Source organism: Peromyscus californicus, unplaced genomic scaffold (assembly GCF_007827085.1).
Source record: "Peromyscus californicus insignis strain IS unplaced genomic scaffold, ASM782708v3 Scaffold_24__1_contigs__length_46423439, whole genome shotgun sequence".
In the NCBI taxonomy this organism is placed as follows: Eukaryota; Metazoa; Chordata; class Mammalia; order Rodentia; family Cricetidae; genus Peromyscus; species Peromyscus californicus.
The window spans coordinates 44,489,369-44,512,281 of record NW_026294535.1 but is presented as its reverse complement, the minus strand read 5'-3'; the positions used below and the strand labels follow the sequence as shown (position 1 = coordinate 44,512,281).

Genomic DNA, 22,913 nt, shown 5'->3' with positions numbered 1-22,913 from the left:
CTAAATCCCCAACCCCGTTTCTTCTCTTTCAAGACAGGGTTTTCTGTAGCCCTGGCTGGCCCGGAATTCGGATTAAGTAGCAAAGGATGACCTTGAACTTCTGATCCTTCTGCCATTCCCTCCCCAGTACTGGGACTGACAGGTATGCGCCATGATGTGCAGTTTTTGTGGTACTGGGAATCAAATCCAAAGATTCATGTATGTTAAGCTAGCATGCTACCAATTGGGATATCCTCCTAGTCCATATAGTTCTTAAAGACTTACCATTCACAAGTTCTGAAAAACAGAACTTACCAGCAAATCAAACTGTATCAGAGCAGACTTTCAGGTTTTAATGTTTTTTTTAATATTTATTTTTTATTTTTAATTATGTGTAGGTATGTCCACAAGTGCAGGTACCCACAGAGGCCAGACAAGCTAGTTAGAGGCAGTTGTGAACCACCTGACATGGTTGTGAGGACTCAGAACTCCAGTCCTCTGGAGAAGTAGTTCTTAACCACTGAGACATCTCTCCTGCTCCTGTTTACTTTTTTATTGTTCTTTGAGACAGGGTCTCTCTATGCAGTCCCAGCTGTCCTGAAACTATGTGGAGCAGGCTGGCCTTGAACTCACAGAGATCTTCCTGCATCTGTCTCCCAAGCGACGGGATTAAAGGTGTGCGCCACGATCCTGGCTATTTGCTTCTTTCTGACACTCTCTAGCCCAAGCTGACCTGACTTCCTATGCAGTCAGGGTAATTTTGCTTCAGTCTCCAGAGTGCTGAGATCGTAGGCATGAGCCACCCCACCTGTTTTGTGGAGACAGGCTCTCGGACACAGTGGGTGAAAGGCACTCGCCTGAACAAGCCTGCCAACCAGAGTTCAGTCATCAGAACCCAGGTCATAGAGAGTTTGGGAAAATATACGAAATGTCAAAAAACAAATTTAAAAAATTATGCTTATGAGTATTTTACCTTCTTGAGTGTCTACACACATGCATGCAGTGCTCACCAGAACCAGAAAGCATCAGATTCCCTGGAACTGGGTGTTAGACAATTGTGACCTACCACGTCGGTACTGGGAATCAAACCAGGGGTCTTTTGAAATAGCAACCATTGAGCCATCTCTTCAGCCCCCATAAATTTTTTTTTTTTTTAAAAAGAAGCCTAGGGCCGGGCGGTGGTGGCGCACGCCTTTAATCCCAGCACTTGGGAGGCAGAGGCAGGTGGATCTCTGTGAGTTCGAGGCCAGCCTGGTCTCCAAAGTGAATTCCAGGAAAGGCGCAAAGCTACACAGAGAAACCCTGTCCCAAAAAAAAAAAAAAAAAAAAAAAAAAAAAGCCTAGGAAGAGTTGGAAGAGGGTGTGGCTATATTCATATCAGAAGGGTAGTACATTTTTCTTTTCTATTTGAGGGGCTTGCCTCAAACTTCCTGTGTCAAGGCTGGCCTTGAATTCCCGACCATCCTGCCTCCATCTCTCAAATGCTAGGGCTACCTGTGTAAACCACCATACCTAGCTAAAGAAACTAAAGACGACCAGTGTAGTGGTGCAGAGAAAGACCGGTGTATTATAAAGCAGGCATTTGGCTTTCACTCCGTTTTCTATTACATGTGTTTAAATCCTTATAATCTGCTGAGTGGGGTGGTCTAAGATGACTGCTGCCAGTCGCCAGGGGAACCAATCACATGATGAGGGTGAGAACTCTCAGTCCTAGCTCCACCCAACTTCACAAGGGGGTGAGAGGGCCAACTTGGATAAAGCGGTGGTCAACGACTGTAATCAGTCATGCTTACATAACGATTTCATAACTCCTCTTGAAGGTCAGAGTTCTGAGGGCAGCTGTCACAAGGCAGCAGAGCCGCCCGGTCATGATGGGGTAGGACAGGACAGCGTCAAGACTGGTCAGAGCCAGAAGGCACCAAAGTCCTTGGAAACCTCACTTTTTTTTCCTTTTGGTTTTTCCAGACAGTGTTTCTCTGTGTAGCCCAGGCTGTCCTGGAACTCAGAGATCCGCCTGCCTCTGCCTCCCGAGTGCTGGGATCATAATGGCCTTCTTCTGAACCTCACCTTCAGCTTGGTTCCACTTCCGAAGCCGAGCACAAGCCCTTTGTTTGGGCGGTTCATTTATTCTTCAGCTGTCCTCGCCCAGGACTTCCTTGCCCAGTCCTGTGTCCTCCCCTTTGCCTGATGCTGACAAACTGGTTTGAACTCCTGGAGCTCTTGCCCCTCCCAGTGCACACGTCAGATCTATGCTCAGGGCTGGAGGGATGCTCATGGGAAGGACCCGAGTTCAGTTCTGTCTCAGTCGGTGTTCTACTGCTATGAAGAAACATCACGACCACGGCAACTCTTAAAAGGGAAAACATTTAATTGGGGGGCTGACGGTTCCAGAGGTTGTCCATTATCATGGTGGGACACGGTGCTGGAGAGGGAGCTAAGATTGCTACATCTTGACCAGCAGACAAGAGGAAGTGGTCTGTCTCACTGGGCATGGCTTGAGAATGAGACCTCAAAGCCCGCCTCCACAGTGACACACTTCCTGCAAGGCCACACCTCCTAATGGTACCATTCCTTATGGGGGCCATTGTCTTTCAAACCACAAGTTCCTAGCACCCATATCCAGTAGTTCACAACTGCCCATGACGCATGACTCCAGTTCCAAAGGACCCAGTGCCCTCATTTGGCCTCTTGGGTACACACACATCTGGCATATGCTTACACAGATATAGATAAAATAATTTTTTAAAAATTAGCCGGGCGGTGGTGGCGCACGCCTTTAATCCCAGCACTCGGGAGGCAGAGCCAGGCGGATCTCTGTGAGTTCGAGGCCAGCCTGGGCTACCAAGTGAGTTCCAGGAAAAGGCGCAAAGCTACACAGAGAAACCCTGTCTCGAAAAACCAAAAAAAAATAAAAAATAAAAAAAAAAAATTTATTCTCGATGTTTTTTTTTTAAACTATATCTAAATATAATTATGTACATAGTGTTCCACCTGCAGGCCAGAAGAGGGCATCAGATCTCATAGATGGTTATGAGCCACCATGTGGTTGCTGGGAATTGAACTCAGGACCTCTGGAAGAGCAGTCAGTGCTCTTGACCTCTGAGCCATCTCTCCAGCCCTGTTGTTTTTTAAGGTAGAGTTTCACTAGCTTGTCCAGGAAGGCCTCAAATTCAAGATCTTCTTACTCTAGCCTCATGAGGAGCTGACCCAACAGGCTGTACCTGTGGCCAGCAAGACGAAGCTTCTTGAGGTGACATGTCTTTTGTGTCTATTGGGGAAGGACAGAAGAAAAGAGAAGCCTCTCTTTTTAAAATTACATTTATTGGGCCAGACGTGGTGGTATACCCAGCCTTTTCCCTCTCCTGTGGTAATCCTCTGCTTCCCTGCTCAGCTCAGGAAATGATTTAACTCTAACTCTTAGAAGTTCTTCCAAAAATACAACAGATGGCTGGCTGGCTGGTGAACTGAGTGACAAGTCACATCAACATCAGCAACTTTTAATTTACATGTTTAAACACAAATCAAGATGTCTGTCATCTTGAGAGGAGTGCATCCATCCCAACTCTACCTCAACTGCAGGAGTGGGCTCAACCCTGTGTCCTGGGATCAACCACTGGAAAGAAAATGGAGGAAATCCAGTGCTTTTTGAGGACAGTGTGAACGCCCCATGTGCAGTCATGAAGCTCCCTGTCTGAGGCTGGGACCCACCGCAGACAGCCACAGAGAGGCGTGCAGGCTGCCCTGTGTATTTCATTTACTCTTCCTGTCCCCTAAGAAACGGTTCCTAGAAGAGGATTACATTTCCAGAGTCCAGCTGGATTTCACATCAGAGATGATAAGGCTTGGGTAGGACCAACTGCAGAGTCCACCCAGCACTGCTGCCCTGGGGGTTCCTGGGCCTTCCATGTAGGGACGATCACCTTTGGTGCAAGTCCGGTAGCTCCTACGCCTTCCAACTGCGTCTGTCTCCAGCACGAGGCATCTGGCCTGTCAGTCATCCTCCTCCTCCTCAATTTGAAACCGTCTCTTCTTGTGGATTACTGGAGTTCCCAGCTCTGGTGCTGTGGGAATGGCAGGTCGGAGACAGAAAGAGAAAACATCTAAGTCTGTAAAAGGAGAAGGCAGACTCAAGGCAGAGCAGGAGAAAAAGCAGGCCCCAGAGTCCCTACCTCGCCCCCTCCCCTCATCCTCTTCGTCATCACTGTCCAGCAGTTCCCGCTTCTTGGGCATTGTTTTCCATTCTTTCTCCCCAGTGGTCTCTTCCTCTGAAGTGACTGTAAGACACAAAATTAAGGAACTAGATCTGCATCATCTCAAAACACCTCGCCAGCCCTCACACCCTCATGAGAGGCACAAAGTTAGTCATCAAGGGGTGAGCAGTGACACTTTACCTCCTGGGGACACCAGGCCTGCTTTCTTCTTACGGGCTGACAAGAGGGCTCTCAGGGCTTTGGCTCGGTGCTCCTCACTGGGACTCTGCTCTCCGGGGACTCCTGGATGTAGCTCTGGCTCCTCTTCTCTCTCTTCCTCGTCTTGTTGATTCAAAGAAGCTGCCACTCTCCGAAGCTGGGTGGAGCTCAACTTGGCTGGAATTCGCCAGAAGGTTTCCTACAGGGGTTTAGCAGGTGAAGTAACTGCAGGGAGAGGACCAGCCTCTCTGGTCACTACATTTTTTGGTTATTCATTGAATAACTATGAGTAAACTGAATAATAAAATATGAAATAATAAATAATATGGAGAATGATCCATAGGAATTGTGAACTTGACTTCTTATTCATAACATATATCCAATGACTAGCTCAGTACCACATCAGGTTCCCAGTTAATAGAGCTGTTAACAGTATATGCAGGAAAGGATCTTGTAAAAGTGAACCAGGTGTGACCCATGCTCAGAATCAATGGGAGAAAACCAACATGCTATAGAGCTATTGGACCGGGCACCAAAGTAATTACATTGGATTCCTGAGTTGGACGGGTAGTAAGAGTGCTTCTCTGAGGAAGTGACATTGAGTTAGCTGCCCTTGAAGGCTGGTTGAGGTTCAACAGGAAGATGGGGTGGTGCATGTCTGTATGTATGTACCTCCTTGTATGGGTAGCTGGAGCCTTCCAAAAGGAAGACAAACTGGCTATGCATGAACAGCCCCAGAATTTGCAGGGTGAAGAGTAGTTCAGAACGATGGAAGGAGGCAGGTGTGTGGAATGGCCATGCGAAGACAGGCATGCCACCTGGAGGCTGTGAACACACAGATCTATCAAGTGCTCCAGACAGAGAAGGGATAGCCTGGGGACTGGGGCACGGATTTAGGGAAGGGAGGCTAGAGGAGAGAAGGACAGCAAGAGACCTGACGTAGGAACCTGTGAACAAAGACAGGCAGCAGGGAAGACCAGGGCAACAGGTGTGTTCTGACAGGACCAGAAATCCCTGCTAACACCATGCCAGCTCAATTTGCCGGCCCTGAGGAAGGGGGGCCGGATCCCTAGCTTGCTGACACCATCTTGCTCTGACACCTGCCTGTCCTGAGGAGGGGGGCCGGATCCCTAGCTTTCGTAGAAGATGCTGAAACTGTCCGTTCTCCATTGCTTCCTCATTTTCTTCTGTCAGAGGCACCAGAGGGATTGCCTGGGAGCAGCCTGGAACAGAGCCACAGCACATGGTGAGATGTGAAGAAAGGCCCGGTCCTTGGCTACACTGGGCCCAAGCAGCCCTGGTGTCCCAATGCACTTACCGTCCTCTTCCCGATCATCTGCTGCGCGGATCAGGCAGCTCTGGAGCCACAGGAGGGGAGCGGAGAGACCTGAGTGAAGAGGGGACATGGTATCCACCCCCTTCCAAACCCTCCACCTCTGACATCTCTCCCAACCCAACTTCTCACCTTCCTGACGCAGGCTTTGACCAAGGTTTTCAGCAGAGAAACCTGAACTTCCCTGAACGGGTTCTTCTTCCAAGTCTTCCTCTTTCTCTTCATCTTCACTCTCTTCCGGATCTTCCTGCCAAGAATCTTTCAGGGACTCGTCTCCATTTGACTAAAATTCATTGGAGACAGAGATAGGGTCTCAGGAGGACCTTAGTGGGGCTGTGGCTCTCTCCACCCACTGAAGGGACCTGGCCTGAACGGTCTGCAGCAGGAGGAATCCAAGAATGCTTTGCGGGGCAAGGCCCAGGGCACAAGAGCCAGGATGAGACGGTTACCACGCAAGAGGGCGCCAACTTCTTTCTCCGTTTCTTGTACAGTTGCCGCCGCTCCGACACCAACCCGAGGGCCAGCAGTTTATCCACTATTCGAGCCCGAGAACGTCTGGCTGTGATATTCTTCATGATATGACCGAGAACATCTGGAGGGAGGGGGAGGGGGAGGGGGAGGGGGAGGGGGGGGGGAGAGAGAGAGAGAGCGAGAGAGCTGGAGTTTGGATACTGTAGAGCAACTGGGAGGGGCGAGTAATGGAAATCAGAGGCTAGCTCAGTTCACTCCAGGTGAACAGGAGGGCGGGGTAAGGTCTCCTTAGGAGCAGAGGCCGTGGAGAAGTGGGCAGCTCAGTGCTCATCACAGCAGCGTCCCCCTCACTCACCGTCAGAAGCCTGGAACTCCTCAAAGAGCCGCTGCAGTTCCAGCTCCTGGTCCTCAGTCCACAAGACGATCTGGGTCCCCTTCCTATTCAGGCAGGTGTCAGTGCCGGGGATGCCTTGGGCAAACTGGGTTCTTTACCCCCGTTCCCCAGAGCAAGTGCCTTACCTTTGGAAGTCCTTGACACTGCTGGCCAGTCCCATCCGTACCAGATGGTGGATGACCTGCTTGCGTGTTCGAGAAGTAGGTTTTAGATGCTCGAGGATGGTCTCCACCACATCCTGCCCTGTGTGGAGAAGGAATGGGGCAGTATGGAGGACTGCGGGCTGAGGCTACCCTCCTCAGTCTCTCGAGACCTCAAAGCCTCACACCTTCCACATCCTTATGGGCGAGGTATAGATCCTGAAGCTGGGCCTCTTCCTCAGGGCTCCATGCAGCGGCTCTGTGGCTGGAAGACATGAACGGTGGAAGAAGGGCGGGTGCATGGAGGCCATTTGTTTAAAGGGACAAGCAAAGTTCTCCTGCATCGGTCAGGACGGGGGGAGCAGGTAACTCAAAGAGACAAGGAGCAGAGGCCTGAATACACGTGTTTCCTCTGCTCTCCTACGTAAGAGGCCTTTGGTCTTGGGCCTCAGAACCCGACACTCCAAAGACAAGGGGAAAGTGGGAAAAGGAGCAGTCAGTGTGAACGGGGAGATCAAAGGCAAGGACAGAGTACAAGCATTTCTGCGAGGCTGTCTTGTTTTAGACAAGGTCTCATGTGACCCAGGGTGGACTTGTATTTGCTGCGTAGTCCAGGTGGACCTTTAACTCATCTTCCTGCCTCAGTCTCCTAAGTGCTGGGGTCACAGGCATGGATCACCACACCCAGCTTGACTCCCAGCACGTTTTAAGAAAGCAAACATGGACTCTCTGGGGACCACCTCACTGTCCTCAGTGGCCACCTCTGTCGAGGCTGGTGACAGAGAAGGAAACGAAAGATGGCAGACGTCTTGTTCCTGTCTGGGGAACCTCAGGAAAAGCATTTAGTCTTAGGGGCCTACTCCCTTCCTTCTGAAAGGAGAAGCATTGGATCAATAATGCGAACGCCCTGTGCCTGCACCACCCCCTCAACCCCCACCCTCCCAGACCTCCGCCTACCCAGTGTCAAGGGAGCCATATCCCTGAGTCATCTCTCGGACCACCACAGTGTTCTTCCAGAACAGCAGCTCCACAAAAGCTTTTGGGTTGACTGCAGCCAAGGCAAAGAACTTGCCAAGGATGTATTTGGCAAAAGTCACTAGCTCCTGTCAGAAAGGACAGCTGCCATGTCACCTCGGCCCAAATGAACGGGCAGGCCTGGCCGTTGCTCTCCTGGTCCCGGCCTGTCTCTACCACCTCACTTTACCCGCCATGCAGCCCCCTCAACCCGCCTGCGGACTTCTCCACTGTGTCCTCACTCTCTGCCCCACACCCCGCTGTGCCCTGCACCTTGTAGGCCCCAGCAGCCGGGTCGCTCAGAAGCCGACTGAAGAGGCAGAACAGCGAGAGCTGGAAAAGCAGGGCTTCCATGCCCAGGTCGTGGGCCAGCCGGTGCAGCATCTTGGCAATACAGTGGTTGGTGTGAGCGCTGTTCTGCCGGTAGCTCCGCAGCAGGAGCACATAGGCTCGCACGATGGCTGAGCATGCAAAGCTGCACCAAGACATGGAGGGAGGTCACTCAGCATCTGAGAGCTGCCATGCAGCCTCACAGGGGCTGACCATCCTCTCAGCCCGCACCGTTTCAAGTACTCCAGGAAGTTAAACTCTTTCTCTGACACCTGGACCACCTGCAACTCCTCCTCCTCCTCCTCGTCCTCCTCCTCCTCCTCCTCGTCCTCGGCATCTCCTTCCATCGGCTCCTGCTGCCCTGTACAGAGTGAGGATCGCTGCGTTTCTGCCATGCTGGTGCAGAGCGCAGCTGGGACGAGACGGGAAAGAATGGAGACTCACTCGGAAGGGGTGCGGAAAGGATTTGCTTCAGCAACTGCATTTCTTCCCCAGGGGAGATGTCCGGAGAGCCGAACACGTTTCCTTCAGGCCACACCTCCCTGGAGACAGACAGAAGAGCCTTTAATCACAGGAAACAGGAGTTGCAGTCAGGAGAAACGAGAATGGAAACTGCTCCCTCGGTGATGAAGCAGGCGAGGAAATTTTTCTCACAAAGCACACTGCTCTTGCAGAAGACCTGGGTTCAATTCCCAGCACCCACATGGCAGCTCATAATCATCTGTAACCTCAGTTCCAGAGGATCTGAAATCCTCTTCTGGCCTTCACAGGCAAACAGGAACGGATGTGGTGCACATTCAGGCAAAACGCTCATACACATAAAACAAATCTAATATACACACACAGAGAGGTGAAAATAACACTCAAGCGAGGAATGAAGTGTTTCGTGTCTGTAGGTATACACATCGTATCTACACAGACAGACACTGAAAAGTCATTCATCAACATGCTACCCATGGTTAACCTTAGCGGGTAGATGGTACTTACTTTTCTTCCTCAGTTTAACTGTGTTTACTGACACTTCTAAAAACAAAACACTAGCCAATCAAAGCTTACGAAGTAAGTGTTGAGTATAGAGATCCACAGCCTCTGTTGGGAATCTTCTCTTCTGAACACTGAGAACCCTGGACCCTAGTGAATGCCTCCCCATTCCCTCAGGGCCCAGGAGGATGGGTACGCAGGATTCTTACCGGGCAGACCGCAGGAGGGCCAGGGCTTCTGGGGCCTGGCCAGCCAGAAGGCAGTCTTGGAGCCTCACCATGGCTTCTACCCGCTGCTCTTCCACTGGTATCTCTGAGGCCGCATCAAAGGGAACGATGGAGTCTATACTGAGCTCAGGCTCCTACAGTCAGACAGCCATGGGAGCAGAGTGGAGGAAATCCAGACTGTCGAGAGTACTGTCCTCAAAAAGGACAGGACTTCCCTAACTACCAACCTGGGCACACCGCAGCAGCTGCTCTTCCAGGGCTGGCCACATGGCCTCCAGCTCCCCAGGGCTACGTGAGACATTACCAGAAGCAACACCTTGGTCTTGAATCTTCTTTTTCTTTTTTCTCTTTTTTCTTTTATTCTAAGGGGAAAGAACTGTATGGTAACAGCAGGCGAGCCATGGAAGTCTCTGTCCCTCAGTGTTAGTGAAGTGGAATGCAGGCAGAGGACATGTCCTTGCCCTCCAGGAGAAACAGGCAAGTCAAGAGAAAATGCCATTACAGTATGTAAGAGCTACGATGAAGATGAGCATAAAATGCCTATTTCCTGGAGTAAGAGTTTGTGAAAAGTGGCAATGTGTTTTTCAATTAAAAACAAAACAAACCACACAATTATTTTATTTTGTGTGTTCATGGGGATGCACGTGTGGAGAATAGAGAAAAACTTGTGAGAGCCAACCATATGGGTCCTAAGATCAAACTCCATTTGTCAGGTTGGTGGCAAGGGCCTTTACCCACTGAGCCATCTTGTCAGCCCGGAAATACCCGAACTTGCACAGAGTACAGAAAGCTGCTACAAGGTCAATAATACGCAAAGCAGGACTGCGAGGTGGTTCAGAGGGTGAAGGTGCTCCAGTCTGCCTCACAACGGCAGACTCAACTGTGGAAGAAGAGAACTGAGTCCACAGGCTTCCCTTTGACCGCCACGGAAGTGCCACAGCACATGCTCCTCCCCCACCCCCACCCCCACATAAATAAATGCAAAAGGCAAAGCATATATAAAGAAAGCCCTGGGTCTTTTCCCTTTTGAGGACCAGGCATGTGAGCCAACATCCGAAAGTCACAGCTGTGAAACAGCCCACTGCATGGGTAATATCAAAGTCAGGTAGGAGCTGGGCCGTTAGTCCCAGCACTCGGGAGGCAGAGGCAGGCAGATCCTGTGAGTTTGAGGTCAAGCTGGTCTACAGAGTGAGTTCTAGGCTAGCCAAGGCTACATAGTGAGATTCTGTCTCAAACCAAATAGGACGGACAGATGGATGGGAATCCCTGAGAATTATGCTTGACTCAATTATGCTTTATAAACAAAGGCAGAAGGAGCTCTAGGGTGCAGGAGGCCAGGACTTGAATATGGATGCCAGTGAGACCAGGGTGAGTTGCTTAACTACTCTTTAGACAGATGATAGAGTAGTTTCTTTGATTTTGCCAAATAAGAATAAACTAAACATTGTAACTGATTCTTATTTGATAACTGTTTTTGTTGTATATAATTTTACTATATTAAAGTTAAAACCTTCCTTTTTGATTAGACAGAAAGGGGGAAATGCTGTGGAATAGTCCTCTGTATACTGTAAAGATCTGATCTGTCACTCAAATTGGTTTAATAAAAAGCTGACAGGCAGCTGGGCAGAAGAAGGTCGGAGTCAGGAGTCGCCAGCCAGATGCAGAGGAAGCAAGATGAGATTATTGTACTGAGGAAAGGTACCAAGACATGTGGCTAAACGTAGATAAGAATTATGAGTTTTAATTTAAGTGTAAGAGCTAGTTAGTATTAAGCGTGAGCCACTGGCCAAACATTTATAATTGATATAAGCCTCAGTGTGTTTGAGAGCAGCTGTAGGCTGCAGCGGGACAGAGAAAAGCTTCCATTTACATATATGTTTTGTTATCATATATGTATACACACCACATATGTGACCAGTGCTCCTGTGGGGAGCTGGATACCCTGGAACTAAAGTTACAAATGGTGTGAGCTGCCATGTGGGTGCTGGGAATTGAACTCAGGACCTCTGGAAGAGCAGCCAGTGCTCTTAACTCTTAACCACTAAGCCATCTCTCCAGCCCCAGTCAGTTCTGACTTTATTACGTGTGTGTGTGTGTGTGTGTGTGTGTGTGTGTGTGTCAGGGAGGGGGGACACACGGGGAGGAAGGGGAAGGGAGAAGGGGAGGGGGGAGGGAGAGAGAGAGAGAGGCATATGGAAGTCAGAGGACAACCTGGACAACTAGTTTGTGAGTCCTGGGGCTCTAGGTCACCAGGCTCAGCAGTAAGAGCTTTTATCTGCTGAGCAATCTTGCCAGCCACATACATAAACTCTTTGAAAAAACAGACATGTTTTTACAAAGCCAAAACTCGGTGTCTCTAAGACAGAAATTCCTTGGTGTTTTTTTTTTTTTCTTGACTTTTTTTTTTTTTTAAAGATTTATTTATTTATTACATATACAGTGTTCTGTCTGCACGTATCCCTGAAGGCCAGAAGAGGGCACCAGATCTCATTACAGATGGTTGTGAGCCACCATGTGGTTGCTGGGAATTGAACTCAGGACCTTTGGAAGAGCAAGCAGTGTTCTTAACCTCTGAGCCATCTCTCCAGCCCGACTTTTTGTTTTTGTCTTTTCATCTACTACCCAATTTTGAACACAATCTCCATTTGGGGAACTGGAGACTGACATGGGTTGTTTGAGTGTATTCTAACTGTAATTAACAGAGGACTAGCCTGACCCACTTATGCATGCGTGCATGCATGCGTGTGTCTACAGGATACGTGAATTCGTATGTATGAAGGCCTGGCAGAGGCTGGTGTGTCTTCCACCATGCCTGCTACCTTCCCTTGTGAGACAGAGTAAAGACAATGAACCTGATGGTCAACTCCACACTGGCAACACCACGAACCTGTGGCCTTTAGTTCAGAATAGTCCTAGCAGGTCACTGTCACTGCAGAATACATGAGGAGCCCTCTGTCCTTCGCCCTCCCTACAGCTCTTCCCGCATCCTGGAGCTGCCCAGTACCTGCACCATCAGGTTTCCTCGGCTCCGACAAAACCGTTCCAACATTTTGAGGAAGAGGTGGGTGGTTTCCACCAGGTCACGAAGGAATGAACGTGGGTGGTATCTCTCATCGAACTTTCGGAAGAGTGCCAGGAAGAGTTCTCGGTACTCCATCATATAGAAAATGTTGTCTAAGAAATGAGAAGGAATGCAAGACTTGCAAAGGGAGAGACGAAGTTGGGAGTTAGAAGAATAAGATTGTAGTCAAGAAATAGGAAGGCCGGGATCAGAGACCAGGCCAGGGCCTCACTTTTGATGATGCGACTACTCTCTCTCACGGCCTCATCTGGGCAGATGTCCATCTCATTCACCGTGGCCAGCAGCTCCTGATAAGCCTTGAGAGCCAAGTGCATCCTGACAAGGGAAAATAGAGGGCAACTTAAGGCTCTGGTGGAGGTAGATGTCACCCCCTCCCCAAGAGTTCCTCCAAACAGAAGAACCCCCGTCCTTGCGCCAGCCTGACCACTTTAACCTGAGACAGGAAAAACGATTATCCACGATGCTGGTGGCCAGACAACCCGTAGGCTAAGGTCCCCGCTGTGATCCCCAGTGGCCCTCCCACTGACCGGCGTGCCCAGGAGGCGGCCTCCTTGCGGTCGGTCAGCATCATCTCATAGTAGTTGGTGAGGTTCTGCTCCACGAAGTGGAAGGTACGGACACTGAGGGTCTCAGAGACGAAGCCAGGGCGGAAGGAGGCAGCTCGGTTGAAGGCCATAAAGAAAGCCAGAGCCCACATGTAGTAGGTCTCATCGTGCTGTTGGGCTTTCTCCCGCAGCAGGTGATCCTAGCAAAGAGACCACCGTGACCTCAGGGCTTCTAACTCCCTTCCAGCCGCTCTCGCCTGGAATCCACAACTTCCATCTGCTCAGGTCTATACATAGTCTCCTCCCTTTTCTTTGGGGAAATTGCTCCAGAGCTTTCTTTTTTTTTTTTTTGGTTTTTCGAGACAGGGTTTCTCTGTGTAGCTTTGCGCCTCTCCTGGAACTCACTTGGTAGCCCAGGCAGAGCTTTCTTTTTTAAAAGGATTCATTTTAGTTTTTAATTAACGTGTCTCTGTGTTGGTGTCCCTGGAGGCCCGAAGAGGGCATCAGACCTTCTGAAGCTGTAGTTCCAGACAGCATCAAGCTGATCTGGGATCAAACTCTCTGCAGGAGCAGCAAGTGTTCGTAACTGCTGAACTATCCAGTCCCACCAAGAACTTTGTTGTTTTTAGTCATGTTTAATAGCAACCCACTCCTTAGAATCTTCATTCCGTCAGCAGCCCCCCACCCCATCCCCACCCCGGTCCACACAAGTTCAGCCTCCCCTGGGCTCCCGGACAGGCTGTCCTCCTTGCCAACCACTGGTACCTCCCCTCTGTGTGCTACCCCTACCTGCCTAGATGTCCTTCCCGGGCTCTCACCTTGACTGCGCCCATGAGCGGGTTGTAGCAGTTCTCCAGGAACTCCGAGCAGAAGTCTCTGAGGAAGAGCCTCACGTTGAGGGCAGAACGGCGATGAACGGACAGCTCCTGGGCAGCCTGGCGACGCTTCGGCACCCTCCGGGGCTGCTTCCCCAGATCTGAACTGTAGTTTCGGAGCTGAGTATGGGTTGCGGCATTAGAGCAGGTCCTGACTATCCCGCCCCTTGTAGCTCTTTTTACAGCCACTGTCCCCAAGGTTCTGGAGAAGAAGTCCTAGAAGGAGCTCTGCCTCTGGTGTGGCATCAGTGGACACAACACTATTAACACCAGAGGCTCTGCTTTCTAAGTCTAAGAACAGAGCAGCTTGAACTCCAGAGATGGCCACCCTCCTCAGGTCCTGCAACTCCAAAAGCTTCCGCCTTGTGCATATGCATACTCACATTGTGAAGGCCTTTGTGAAAGATGACGTCCCTCTCCCCAATGGACTTCAACCCCTGGACAATGTAGGAGCCCCCAAATCGAGAGTGCCTTCAAGGAAAAAAAAAAAGGTTCCAAAATGACTGCTCAATTCTCTCAAAGTGTCAGGCAACTCTCTTCTGTCAGCAGCTCTGTGAGAGTTAGTTTAAATTTTTCCCAGCCTCGAACTGGTCCTTGTTGGGTGTCTGCTGCTGTGACTCGGGAGCACAGCAGGGCGCCCCACCACCCACCTGTTGCTTCGCTGGAGGGCTCGAGTTCTCTTCTCCGCCATCTCCCGCTGGCGCAGCACCTCCAATTCTGCCACATCTGAGCTTCGCTCCTGAGCCAAGCGTCCCTGGCCTGTTCCGGCTAGTTGCTCAGGGTTCTGGATTTGGAATAAGGAGGAAGAATCAGAATCAGGACACTCGTTTCTTAGCCGTATCTCTTAGCCTCACTCCTCCTCGGAATGGAAACACAAACACACAGAACTGCTGATGGGCCTGGGCAGAAGACGCAGCCCCTGCACCCTTCACCTGCCTCCTCAGAATTCTCCATTACTGCCAGAGCAACTGGGCGCAAGGCAGAAAGCACATGGCGGAGGGGACTGGGAGCGTGCAGGGCCTCACCTGGTCTCGGAACATCAGGGAAACAATCTCCAGCACGTGGAGACTCCACTGCTGCTCAGCAGATGAGCTGGACAGGAAGAGGAGCAAGTCGTCCATGCCGCTGAGATGCATCGCCCAAAGAAGCCGGTCGTGGATGCTGGCATCATCATCGATCCTCTGAGCAGCCAGGGAGAGGGGAGGAAGGACACGTTCAGCCTCATGGCCGGCCCTCCAAAGTCCCCAAGGCTCTTCCCCAGACTCGTCAGAAGACAGAAAACCTGAAAGCAGGGAGTGCATCCTACCCAGCACAGGAACTCACGTGCCCCAGACCCTCCCTCACCTTCTCCTGCTCAAGGTCGGCTGGGACGTGGAGAATATTCCTGACTAGTAACAGGATTCGTTCTATTAGCAAGTTGTCTTCTTCCTGCCGATCCTCCCAGCCCTGGGCAGAGGAGAGAAAACTGGCATACACACAGACACACAGACACACAGACACACACACACACAGACACACAGACACACACACACACAGACACACACACACACAGACACACACACACACACAGACACAGACACACACACAGACACAGACACACACAGACACACACACACACAGACACAGACACACACACACACAGACACACACACACACACAGACACACAGAGACACAGACACACAGAGACACACAGACACACACACACACACACACACACACACACACACACACAGACACACAGACACAAAGAATGGTGGCACACGTCTTTAACCCCAGCACTCAGGAGGCAGAGAAAGGGGGGGATCTCTTAGTTCCAGGCCAGTCAGGGCTACAAAGTGAGACTGTTTCCAAATAAATAAATAAAATAATAATAAAATAAAATAAAAAAAGAGTGAGTCAAGCCTGATGGCACAGGCCTGTAACCCCAGCTTCTCAAGGGATTAGGGCAGAATGACTGCCAGTTCAAAGCCTGCCCAGACTAGAGTGAGTTCAAGGTTATCCAGGGCAACAGAGTGAGACCTTGCCTCAAAAACAAAAAAGAGAGCTATGGATCTAGTTCAGCGGTAGAGCCCTTGTTTAGCATGCGTCAGAGCCTGGATTCAATCCCCAGTACTATGGGGCAGGGGGCAAGTATGGTAGTGCATGGCTATAATCCCAGCACTCAGGAAGAAGAGGTAGGAGGATCATGAGTTCAAAACCATCTTCAGCTACATATAGTAAAGTGGTGAACTTAAGTGTGAAGCCAGCTTGGGCCACATGAGGCTCAATTTAAAAGGGGGGGGAGGGGTTGAAGAAATAGCTGAGCAGTTAAGAGAACTTGTTGCTCTTGCAGAGGACCCCTATTCAGTTCCCAGCACCCACACGGCAGTTCCCAACCATCCACACTACAGTTTTAGGGGCTCCAATGCCCCTTCTGACCCCCGAGGGCACCCAACACACACAGTGCACATACACACATGTAAGCAGAACATGCATACTTATAAAATAAAATAAATTAAAAAAAAGAAAAAGAGTTGGGAAGCAAAGAAAGAAGGGAGGGGGGTCCTAGAAACTCCAGCGTAGACTACCGCATCACTCAGGGCTGAGGACCTTCCTCTGCCTCGGGAAGGTGAAGGCACTCATGCCCTGTGGGATGTGTAGGGCGGAGACTTACTCACCAGCTGCAGCAGCTCATACAAGGTTTCACTGAGGACTCCAAAAGCCTTCTCACTGGCAAAGGCCTGTGGAACGGGGAACAGCTGGTAGGTAGCGCCTGTCTTCTCCTTCCTCCCTCTCCACACTCAGACCCAGCACCTCTGGAGAAAGGCTTCTCACCTCTTTGTAGGCCTGCAGGTAAGTTAAAACCAGCAGGAAATGGTGCCGCACATTGGGATCCTTAGGCACACTGCCAAAACAGAGCAAGGCCGGTTGAGTCAAATTCACCATCAGCCTGGGGAGAGGATGAAGAAGTAGTGAGTTTCCTTGACGACACAGACGCTGCACAGGGCAAAAGTCCGAAGGCTGAGACACAAACCTGATGACGGCATCGAAGAGAGGCTTGTCCTGGCGGTGCTGGGTGAGGATGGGCAGGAGGTCGCTCTGCAGGATCTGCGCAGCTCCCAACTGCTGCCGCACATCTCTCGTCTCGTCCTCATGCCTCAAGTAGCGAATCAAATCCTTCACACTCTCTTTAGAGACAGAGTAAAGAGAAGCTGTCTGGGTCCATTCCCTCTTCATACCCGCAGCCTGAGAAATTCACGAGACCACAAAAGGGCGCTCACCTAAGCAATCTGGCTCCTTGTGGTAAGTGTCTCCTTCCAAGTACCCAAGGGCACTACACGTGGCTAGAAGTTCACAGTTCATCATGGACAAGTCCACACACCAGAGGCCCAACTACTGGGAGGACAGGCAGTGGAGACAGGAGATGAAGTCGTGGAGGCCTGAGTGACAAGGAAGAGGGACGCAGGGCCCTGTGCGGTAAGGAAAAGGGACAAGCTAGGGCTCAAGACGCGCGCTGCTTCACTCCTGTCAGAACTAAAAGGCCCAGGGAAAACAAACTTCCAACTAATCAACTGTGGTGCTGGGAATCAACTCAGGGGGGCCCCGAGCATGGGGGGTGGGGGGCAAGGCTTCTTTGTGTGTGTGAATTAAGACCTGGTCCATACTATAGCCAGACCTTGAAACCAGAGAAGTGTGTTTCAGAGCTAAGACAAGGAAGAAAGGGGGACTGACTCTGAGATGTTCACCTTGGAGAGCCGTCTTCTAGAGCTCGTCCTCAGACTGCCCTAGTCCGGATGTACCACAGGAGCTAAGAGCCCTGACGTTGGGCTGTCGAGATAGCTTAGCAGATAATGGTGCTTGCCACCACGGCTGAGAACCTGAGAATTATCTACACAACCCACATGGTAGGAGAGAACTGACGCCTGCAAGTTGTCCTCTGACCTCCACATGTTCTCTCCCTCCAAAAGAAAAAAATAAGTCCCACACCCAACCACACAGTGATTATGTATGTAGTGGGCGGGGATCCACGGGTATGTGCTTGTGTATGCATGTGTGGGGAAGCCAGGGTCAACCTCAGGTATCACGGCTCTGCCTCATCATTCTGAGACAAGGTGTCTCGCTGATCAGGCAAGGGTGGCCAGCCAGTGAGCCCTAGGGATGCTTCTGTCTCTGCCTCCTCAGCGATGGAATTACAACCACAAACCACCAAGCCTGGTTTTTAACGTGGGTGCTGAGGCTTGAATTGAAGTCATTATACTTGTTCAACACTTTTGTCAGCTGAGCCCCAGCCCCCTGTGAGAGATCTGATGATACCTCACAGGATCTCCTTGGCTCCTCCCCAGAGTTACTCCTAAAGCCCAGCAGAAGTCAGCTCTAGCAGAACAGGAAGCAAAGGCAGTGAGCAGGAGATAACAAACTCCCTAAACCCCTGCCACTGCCCCAGAAGCAGCGCTTTCCTCTTCTGAAGCATGTCCCCATTTATCCAGGTCCCTGCACCTCCACCAAGTAATCATGCAGGCACAGACCCAGAATGCTGAGTGACTCAGAACCTGACATCAAACCGCAAATGCACACAAACACCCTGCGTTCTTTACCCACGCCTGTGGAAGATCAGGAATATCCAATCTTGTCCCTAAAAACATCCTCAGCTGTATTTCATTCTGCCGTTCGAAGCATCCTCTAAAAAGACCTTTCCTGGCTGTGGTCCCCGCTCTACACCGACTCCACCCCCATGGGCAGTAGATAATTAATGACTGATGCTATCTCCCTGCACTTAGGCTGCACTTACGTAACTGGCCTACTTCTTCCAGTTGCCTGCCATCCTATCCCCCCCCTCCCCCGCCACTCACTAACCTACTTCTGAGCTTCGAAGCCCAGCAATACAAGGGGCCAGGAAAACACTCACTGAATGACCAGAACTGAGAGGAGCCTTCTCTTTGCTGCCCACTGCCAGGGACCCGGTCTCTGGTGAGACACACACCCCAGACCAAAGGCCTTCCCTGTCTGTCCTTCCCAAGGGCTGACCTAAGAAGCTGGCCAGGAAAAAAAAAAGATGAAAGAGCTGTCTTGTTGAAGAGCACTGGCATGTTCAACACGTAGTACTGCACCACAATAAAAAATAATAATAATAAAAACAGAAAAAAACAGAAACCCTATTTATTTATGGTTTCTTTGTTTTGTTTTGGAGACAGAGTCACTCTATGTAGTTCTGGCTGTGCTGGAACTCACTACTGTAGACCAGGCTGGCCTCAAACTCATAGAGAGCCCATGTGACCTTCAAGATCTAGTTCATACCAGTCCTCCAATAGTCTTTCCCTGACCACCTGCAGGACAGGCATATAATTCTTAGTCTAACATCTATGTTCTGTCTTACATCGCAATACCCAGGACAATTCTCTCTTCCTCTACTAATCACCGTCTTATATACTGTTGAATGCACGTAATCCAGTATCTGTCACATGGGAGATGCAGTTAAAGACTGCAGTCTTTGTGCCTCTAAGAGTACTGTGGCAGCCACGGAGAGGGCCGCTCAGATTTCTCTTCAAGAAACTTTGTGCTAGGGCTGGAGAGATGGCTCTATGGTTAAGAACACTGACTGCTCTTCCAGAGGACCTGGGTTCAATTCCCAGCACCCACATGGGAGCTTACAGGAGCTCAAGTGTCTCCATAGGCAACTACTTAAAAATAAAATCTGTGGGCTGGAGAGATGGCTCAGAGGTTAAGAGCACTGGCTGTTCTTCCAGAGGTCCTGAGTTCAATTCCCAGCAACCACACGGTGGCTCACAACCATCTGTAATGAGATCTGGTGCCCTCTACTGGTGTGCAGGTGTACATGCAGACAGAACGCTGTATAAATAAATCTTTAAAATAAAATAAAATAAAATCTTTGAAAGAAAAAGAAAGAAATCAAGTTTGTGCTGGGGATGTACCTCAGTTTTAGGGTGTTTTATCTAGAATGTATGAGGCTCTGGGTTCAATCCCTCAAATCACAAAATGAAAGAAAGGAAGGAGAAAAAGATTGGGAATACAGTTCATAGCAGAGTGCTTGTCTATCACGGAAAAGGCTCTGAGTTCAATCCAATGTGTATAAACACTCACATAAAATAAATACCTCTAGGATTCATATCAGCCTGTTCTTCCCAGGCAGTCCCAAACTCCTCTATCAGGCAATCCTTGTTCCAGAGTCTCCATGAGCGTTAGCTGAGTATATCAGACCTGCCTTTCAGTCTGAGGCTCTCCCTGCCTCCAATCCTGTTCCCTCTTAACTCTAGTAAGCAAACTGCTCTTGCCTCTTGCAGCCCAGCCTCCATCTGGGTGTCTGCCTCCTGGAGAATCAGAAGTGACGTTGGAAGATGACTAATCTACCTCCCTTTGTGTGCACTGTTAACATGCACCACTGGACAAAGTGGATGAGCATGACACTTCACACATCTGTAATCCCAGAGTTTGGAAGGTGGAAGCAGGAGAATCAGATGTTCAAGGGATCCTTGGCCATGTAGCATGGTAGAGGCCAGCCTGGGCTACACAAGATCCTGTCTCAATTAAAACCAAAAACTCTGCCCATGCCCACAATATAGTCTTAATGATCTTTGTATGGTCACCTTTTAATCCACTGCCATTCTCTCATCCACATTTAAGTTTATGGACTTTTAAGACTGTCCAAATGACAGTTCTAACTTTTCCATACAGAAGCCATCTCCTCCTCCTCCTCCTCCTCCTCCTCGATGATCTACAGACTTCTATCCCATGGCATTTACATTTTATGTACATAATAAAGCAGATTGCTCAATGTGGCTGACTCCCTTCACTAGCCTTAGAATCCGTGAGGACAAGAACTGTTTCCAATCATCGTGGATTTTTCAGAGCATGGTTACTGACTTCCAGGGAGTGGAGCTTGGGCAAGTGTTCTGAAAATGCTCTTGGGGAATGCTCAAGGGATGTTCAGCTGGCTTGCCAAGGATGCAGGAAGCCCTGGGTTCCACTCCCATCACTGCTCACACTGGTTGTAGTGGGACATGTGTAATCCCAGCACTCGGGAGCCTAGGGCAGGTGGATCTCAGATTAGAGATCAGTCTGGGGAACTCAGGAGTCTCCACCTTCACATAAGGCAGGGAAAGGGAGTTAGGATGTAGTGTCAGGCTTGGTGTGCCACGGGCCTTCAGTTCAATTCTCACTAGGGGAAGACGGGGAAAAAAAGAAAATGTTTCTCTCATTCAATTCAGCTGATAACAGCATTAAAATGTCAACTCCTTGGTCCCAGGGATAATGTAGGTGCTTAATAATTTCTGTTTCCTAGACTGAAGTAGACAAGTCTGAACAGTAAGGTGGGGGTGGGGTTAAGGTTGGAAATTGGGAGGCATCAGGACTTATGGCAGCGAGCACAGGGAGGGTTAGGGAGGACCCCCGTCACTGTAACCGGAGTCCTCAAGGGCAGGAACTCTCCTCTCCTCTCTGTACCCTTAACACTGAGCGCCACGCATGCTGCATTATTAGGAGCTCAATGCACTTTCTTTAGTGTCACTGATAAAAAAAAAAAAAAAAGGTACAATACTTCAGGAATGCAAAGAGCAGAGTGACCAGGACCAGGGAGGCAGAGGCTGGTGGATATCTGTGAGTCTGAGGCTAGCCTGGGCTACATAGAGAATTCCAGGCCAGCCAGGACTGTCCTTTTATGAATGTGGTTATGTTTCACCTGTGTGTGTTCCTATCAGATGTCAATTAACAGCAGTCAGTTCTCTCCTCCTACTACGCTGGGCTCTGAGGATTGCACACAGGTCTTCAGGCTTGCAACAAGCACAACTCACTGAGCCATCCCGCCTGAACCTGAGACTCTGTCTTTTAAAAAAGGGGGTGGGGGGAGAGGGACCAGCTTGGAGAGCTGAATAAATTGAACTACTGGATTTTAGGGCCACCACACTTAGTCCTCAAAGACAAGTTCACGTGGCAGAGAAGTTTGCTGAACTTCCAAGCAAAGGGAGTTCAGGAACCCTAAGGTGGGAAAGACCAGGAAGCAGACGACACATCCTTTCCCTGAGACTGGGAGTCAAATGGGATGAGAAAAATGTCAACGACGCACGACACCGACCTGGATAAGCGTAACCGTTAGTGAGCAAAATGGGGCCTCAAAAGTAACTGTAAAACGACGGGCGTGCGGGTTTTTGTTTTGTTTTGTTTGCCAAAAGAATTTCTAGGGACAGCATCAAAGACAAAAGAACCAATGACGCTCCTGGAAAGCAGCTTAATTCGTGGCTCTTATTCTAGCTGACATACCCAATAGAGGTCGTATCCTCCTTAGGCTTTACAAAATCGGGGGCGGGGGGACAAGAGGGTTAAACCCAATCTATAAAAACCCCCAAAGCGGGGGCTGGAGAGACGGCTCAGCTGTTAAGAGCACTGGCTGCTCTTCCAAGGGACCCAGGTTCAATTCCCAGCACCCACATGGCAGTCCACAACTGTCTATAACTCCAGTTCCAGGGGATCTGACACCTTCATATAGACGTACATGCAGGCAAACCTCAATGTAAAATAAATACATAAATAAGTAGATCTAAAAAAAAAAACAAAAAACCCGAAGCCTGTGAATCCCAACTCCTGACGACTACCAAACCGATGTGTCTCCGGGTCAGGGCTGGATGGCGAACAGCAAAGTGGCAGTCCCCGGGAGCCCCCTGCTCTGCTTTCGGAACTCCTAGCCTCACAGTCCCACCCGTCCCCGAGGTCCAGGGCTTGCACAGAGGCGCGGAGCCGCGGCGGGCCCGCCGCAAGCCCGCCCGGGAGCAGCGTGGGAACGCGCGTGCGCGTCGGGAGCCCCGCCCCTCCCCCGCCTTTAAACCGCGCGGCGGGACCGCGGCCTCGGCGACGGGGTCGCACGCTGCCCCGCAGCCTCGGAGCTGCCCGAGTCAGCCCTGGGTCCTCTCGACACACTCACCCGCTCTCCGCGCGTCCCCCGGAGCCTCGGAGAGCCAGCGGCCCTGAGGTGCGGGACCACAGCCTTTCCCGCCACTCGGCTGGGAGCGACCTGTCTGCGCCTGCGCCAGCGAGGCTGGGGGCGGGGCGGGGGCGGGGCGGGGGCGGGGCGGAGGCGGGCAGGTCCACTTGACTCCGGCCGGGGGGAGAGGGGTGATTGGTGTGATGGGATAAGAAGGGAAACCA

The 22,913-nt window shown here is 50.5% G+C and overlaps 1 protein-coding gene across 4 annotated transcripts; it reads right to left on the bottom strand.

The window, feature by feature from the left end:
• Positions 1-2,324: 2,324 nt before the first annotated feature.
• Positions 2,325-22,798, bottom strand: Timeless (timeless circadian regulator). 4 transcript variants are annotated; one of them, XM_052753640.1, is made up of 29 exons: positions 22,690-22,798; positions 17,042-17,200; positions 16,795-16,948; positions 16,596-16,710; positions 16,439-16,501; positions 15,125-15,226; positions 14,806-14,961; positions 14,431-14,564; positions 14,164-14,251; positions 13,724-13,900; positions 12,888-13,105; positions 12,572-12,675; positions 12,283-12,452; positions 9,506-9,640; positions 9,261-9,412; positions 8,515-8,612; positions 8,302-8,431; positions 8,014-8,215; positions 7,684-7,829; positions 6,915-6,991; positions 6,712-6,829; positions 6,548-6,630; positions 6,171-6,313; positions 5,854-6,004; positions 5,707-5,775; positions 5,493-5,611; positions 4,371-4,587; positions 4,149-4,253; positions 2,325-4,040 (listed from the first exon to the last, which is right to left on the bottom strand). In XM_052753640.1, exons 2-29 carry the CDS (start codon positions 17,124-17,126, stop codon positions 3,970-3,972), a joined length of 3,582 nt encoding a protein of 1,193 aa, XP_052609600.1. In that variant the 5' UTR covers positions 17,127-17,200; positions 22,690-22,798; the 3' UTR covers positions 2,325-3,969. The 4 variants fall into 4 exon arrangements, with proteins under 4 accessions (XP_052609600.1, XP_052609598.1, XP_052609599.1 ...); XM_052753638.1 differs by having other exon boundaries at positions 17,042-17,230; positions 22,690-22,794; XM_052753639.1 differs by lacking the exon at positions 22,690-22,798 and adding an exon at positions 18,356-18,480 and having other exon boundaries at positions 17,042-17,230.
• Between the last annotated feature and the right edge of the window lie 115 nt (positions 22,799-22,913).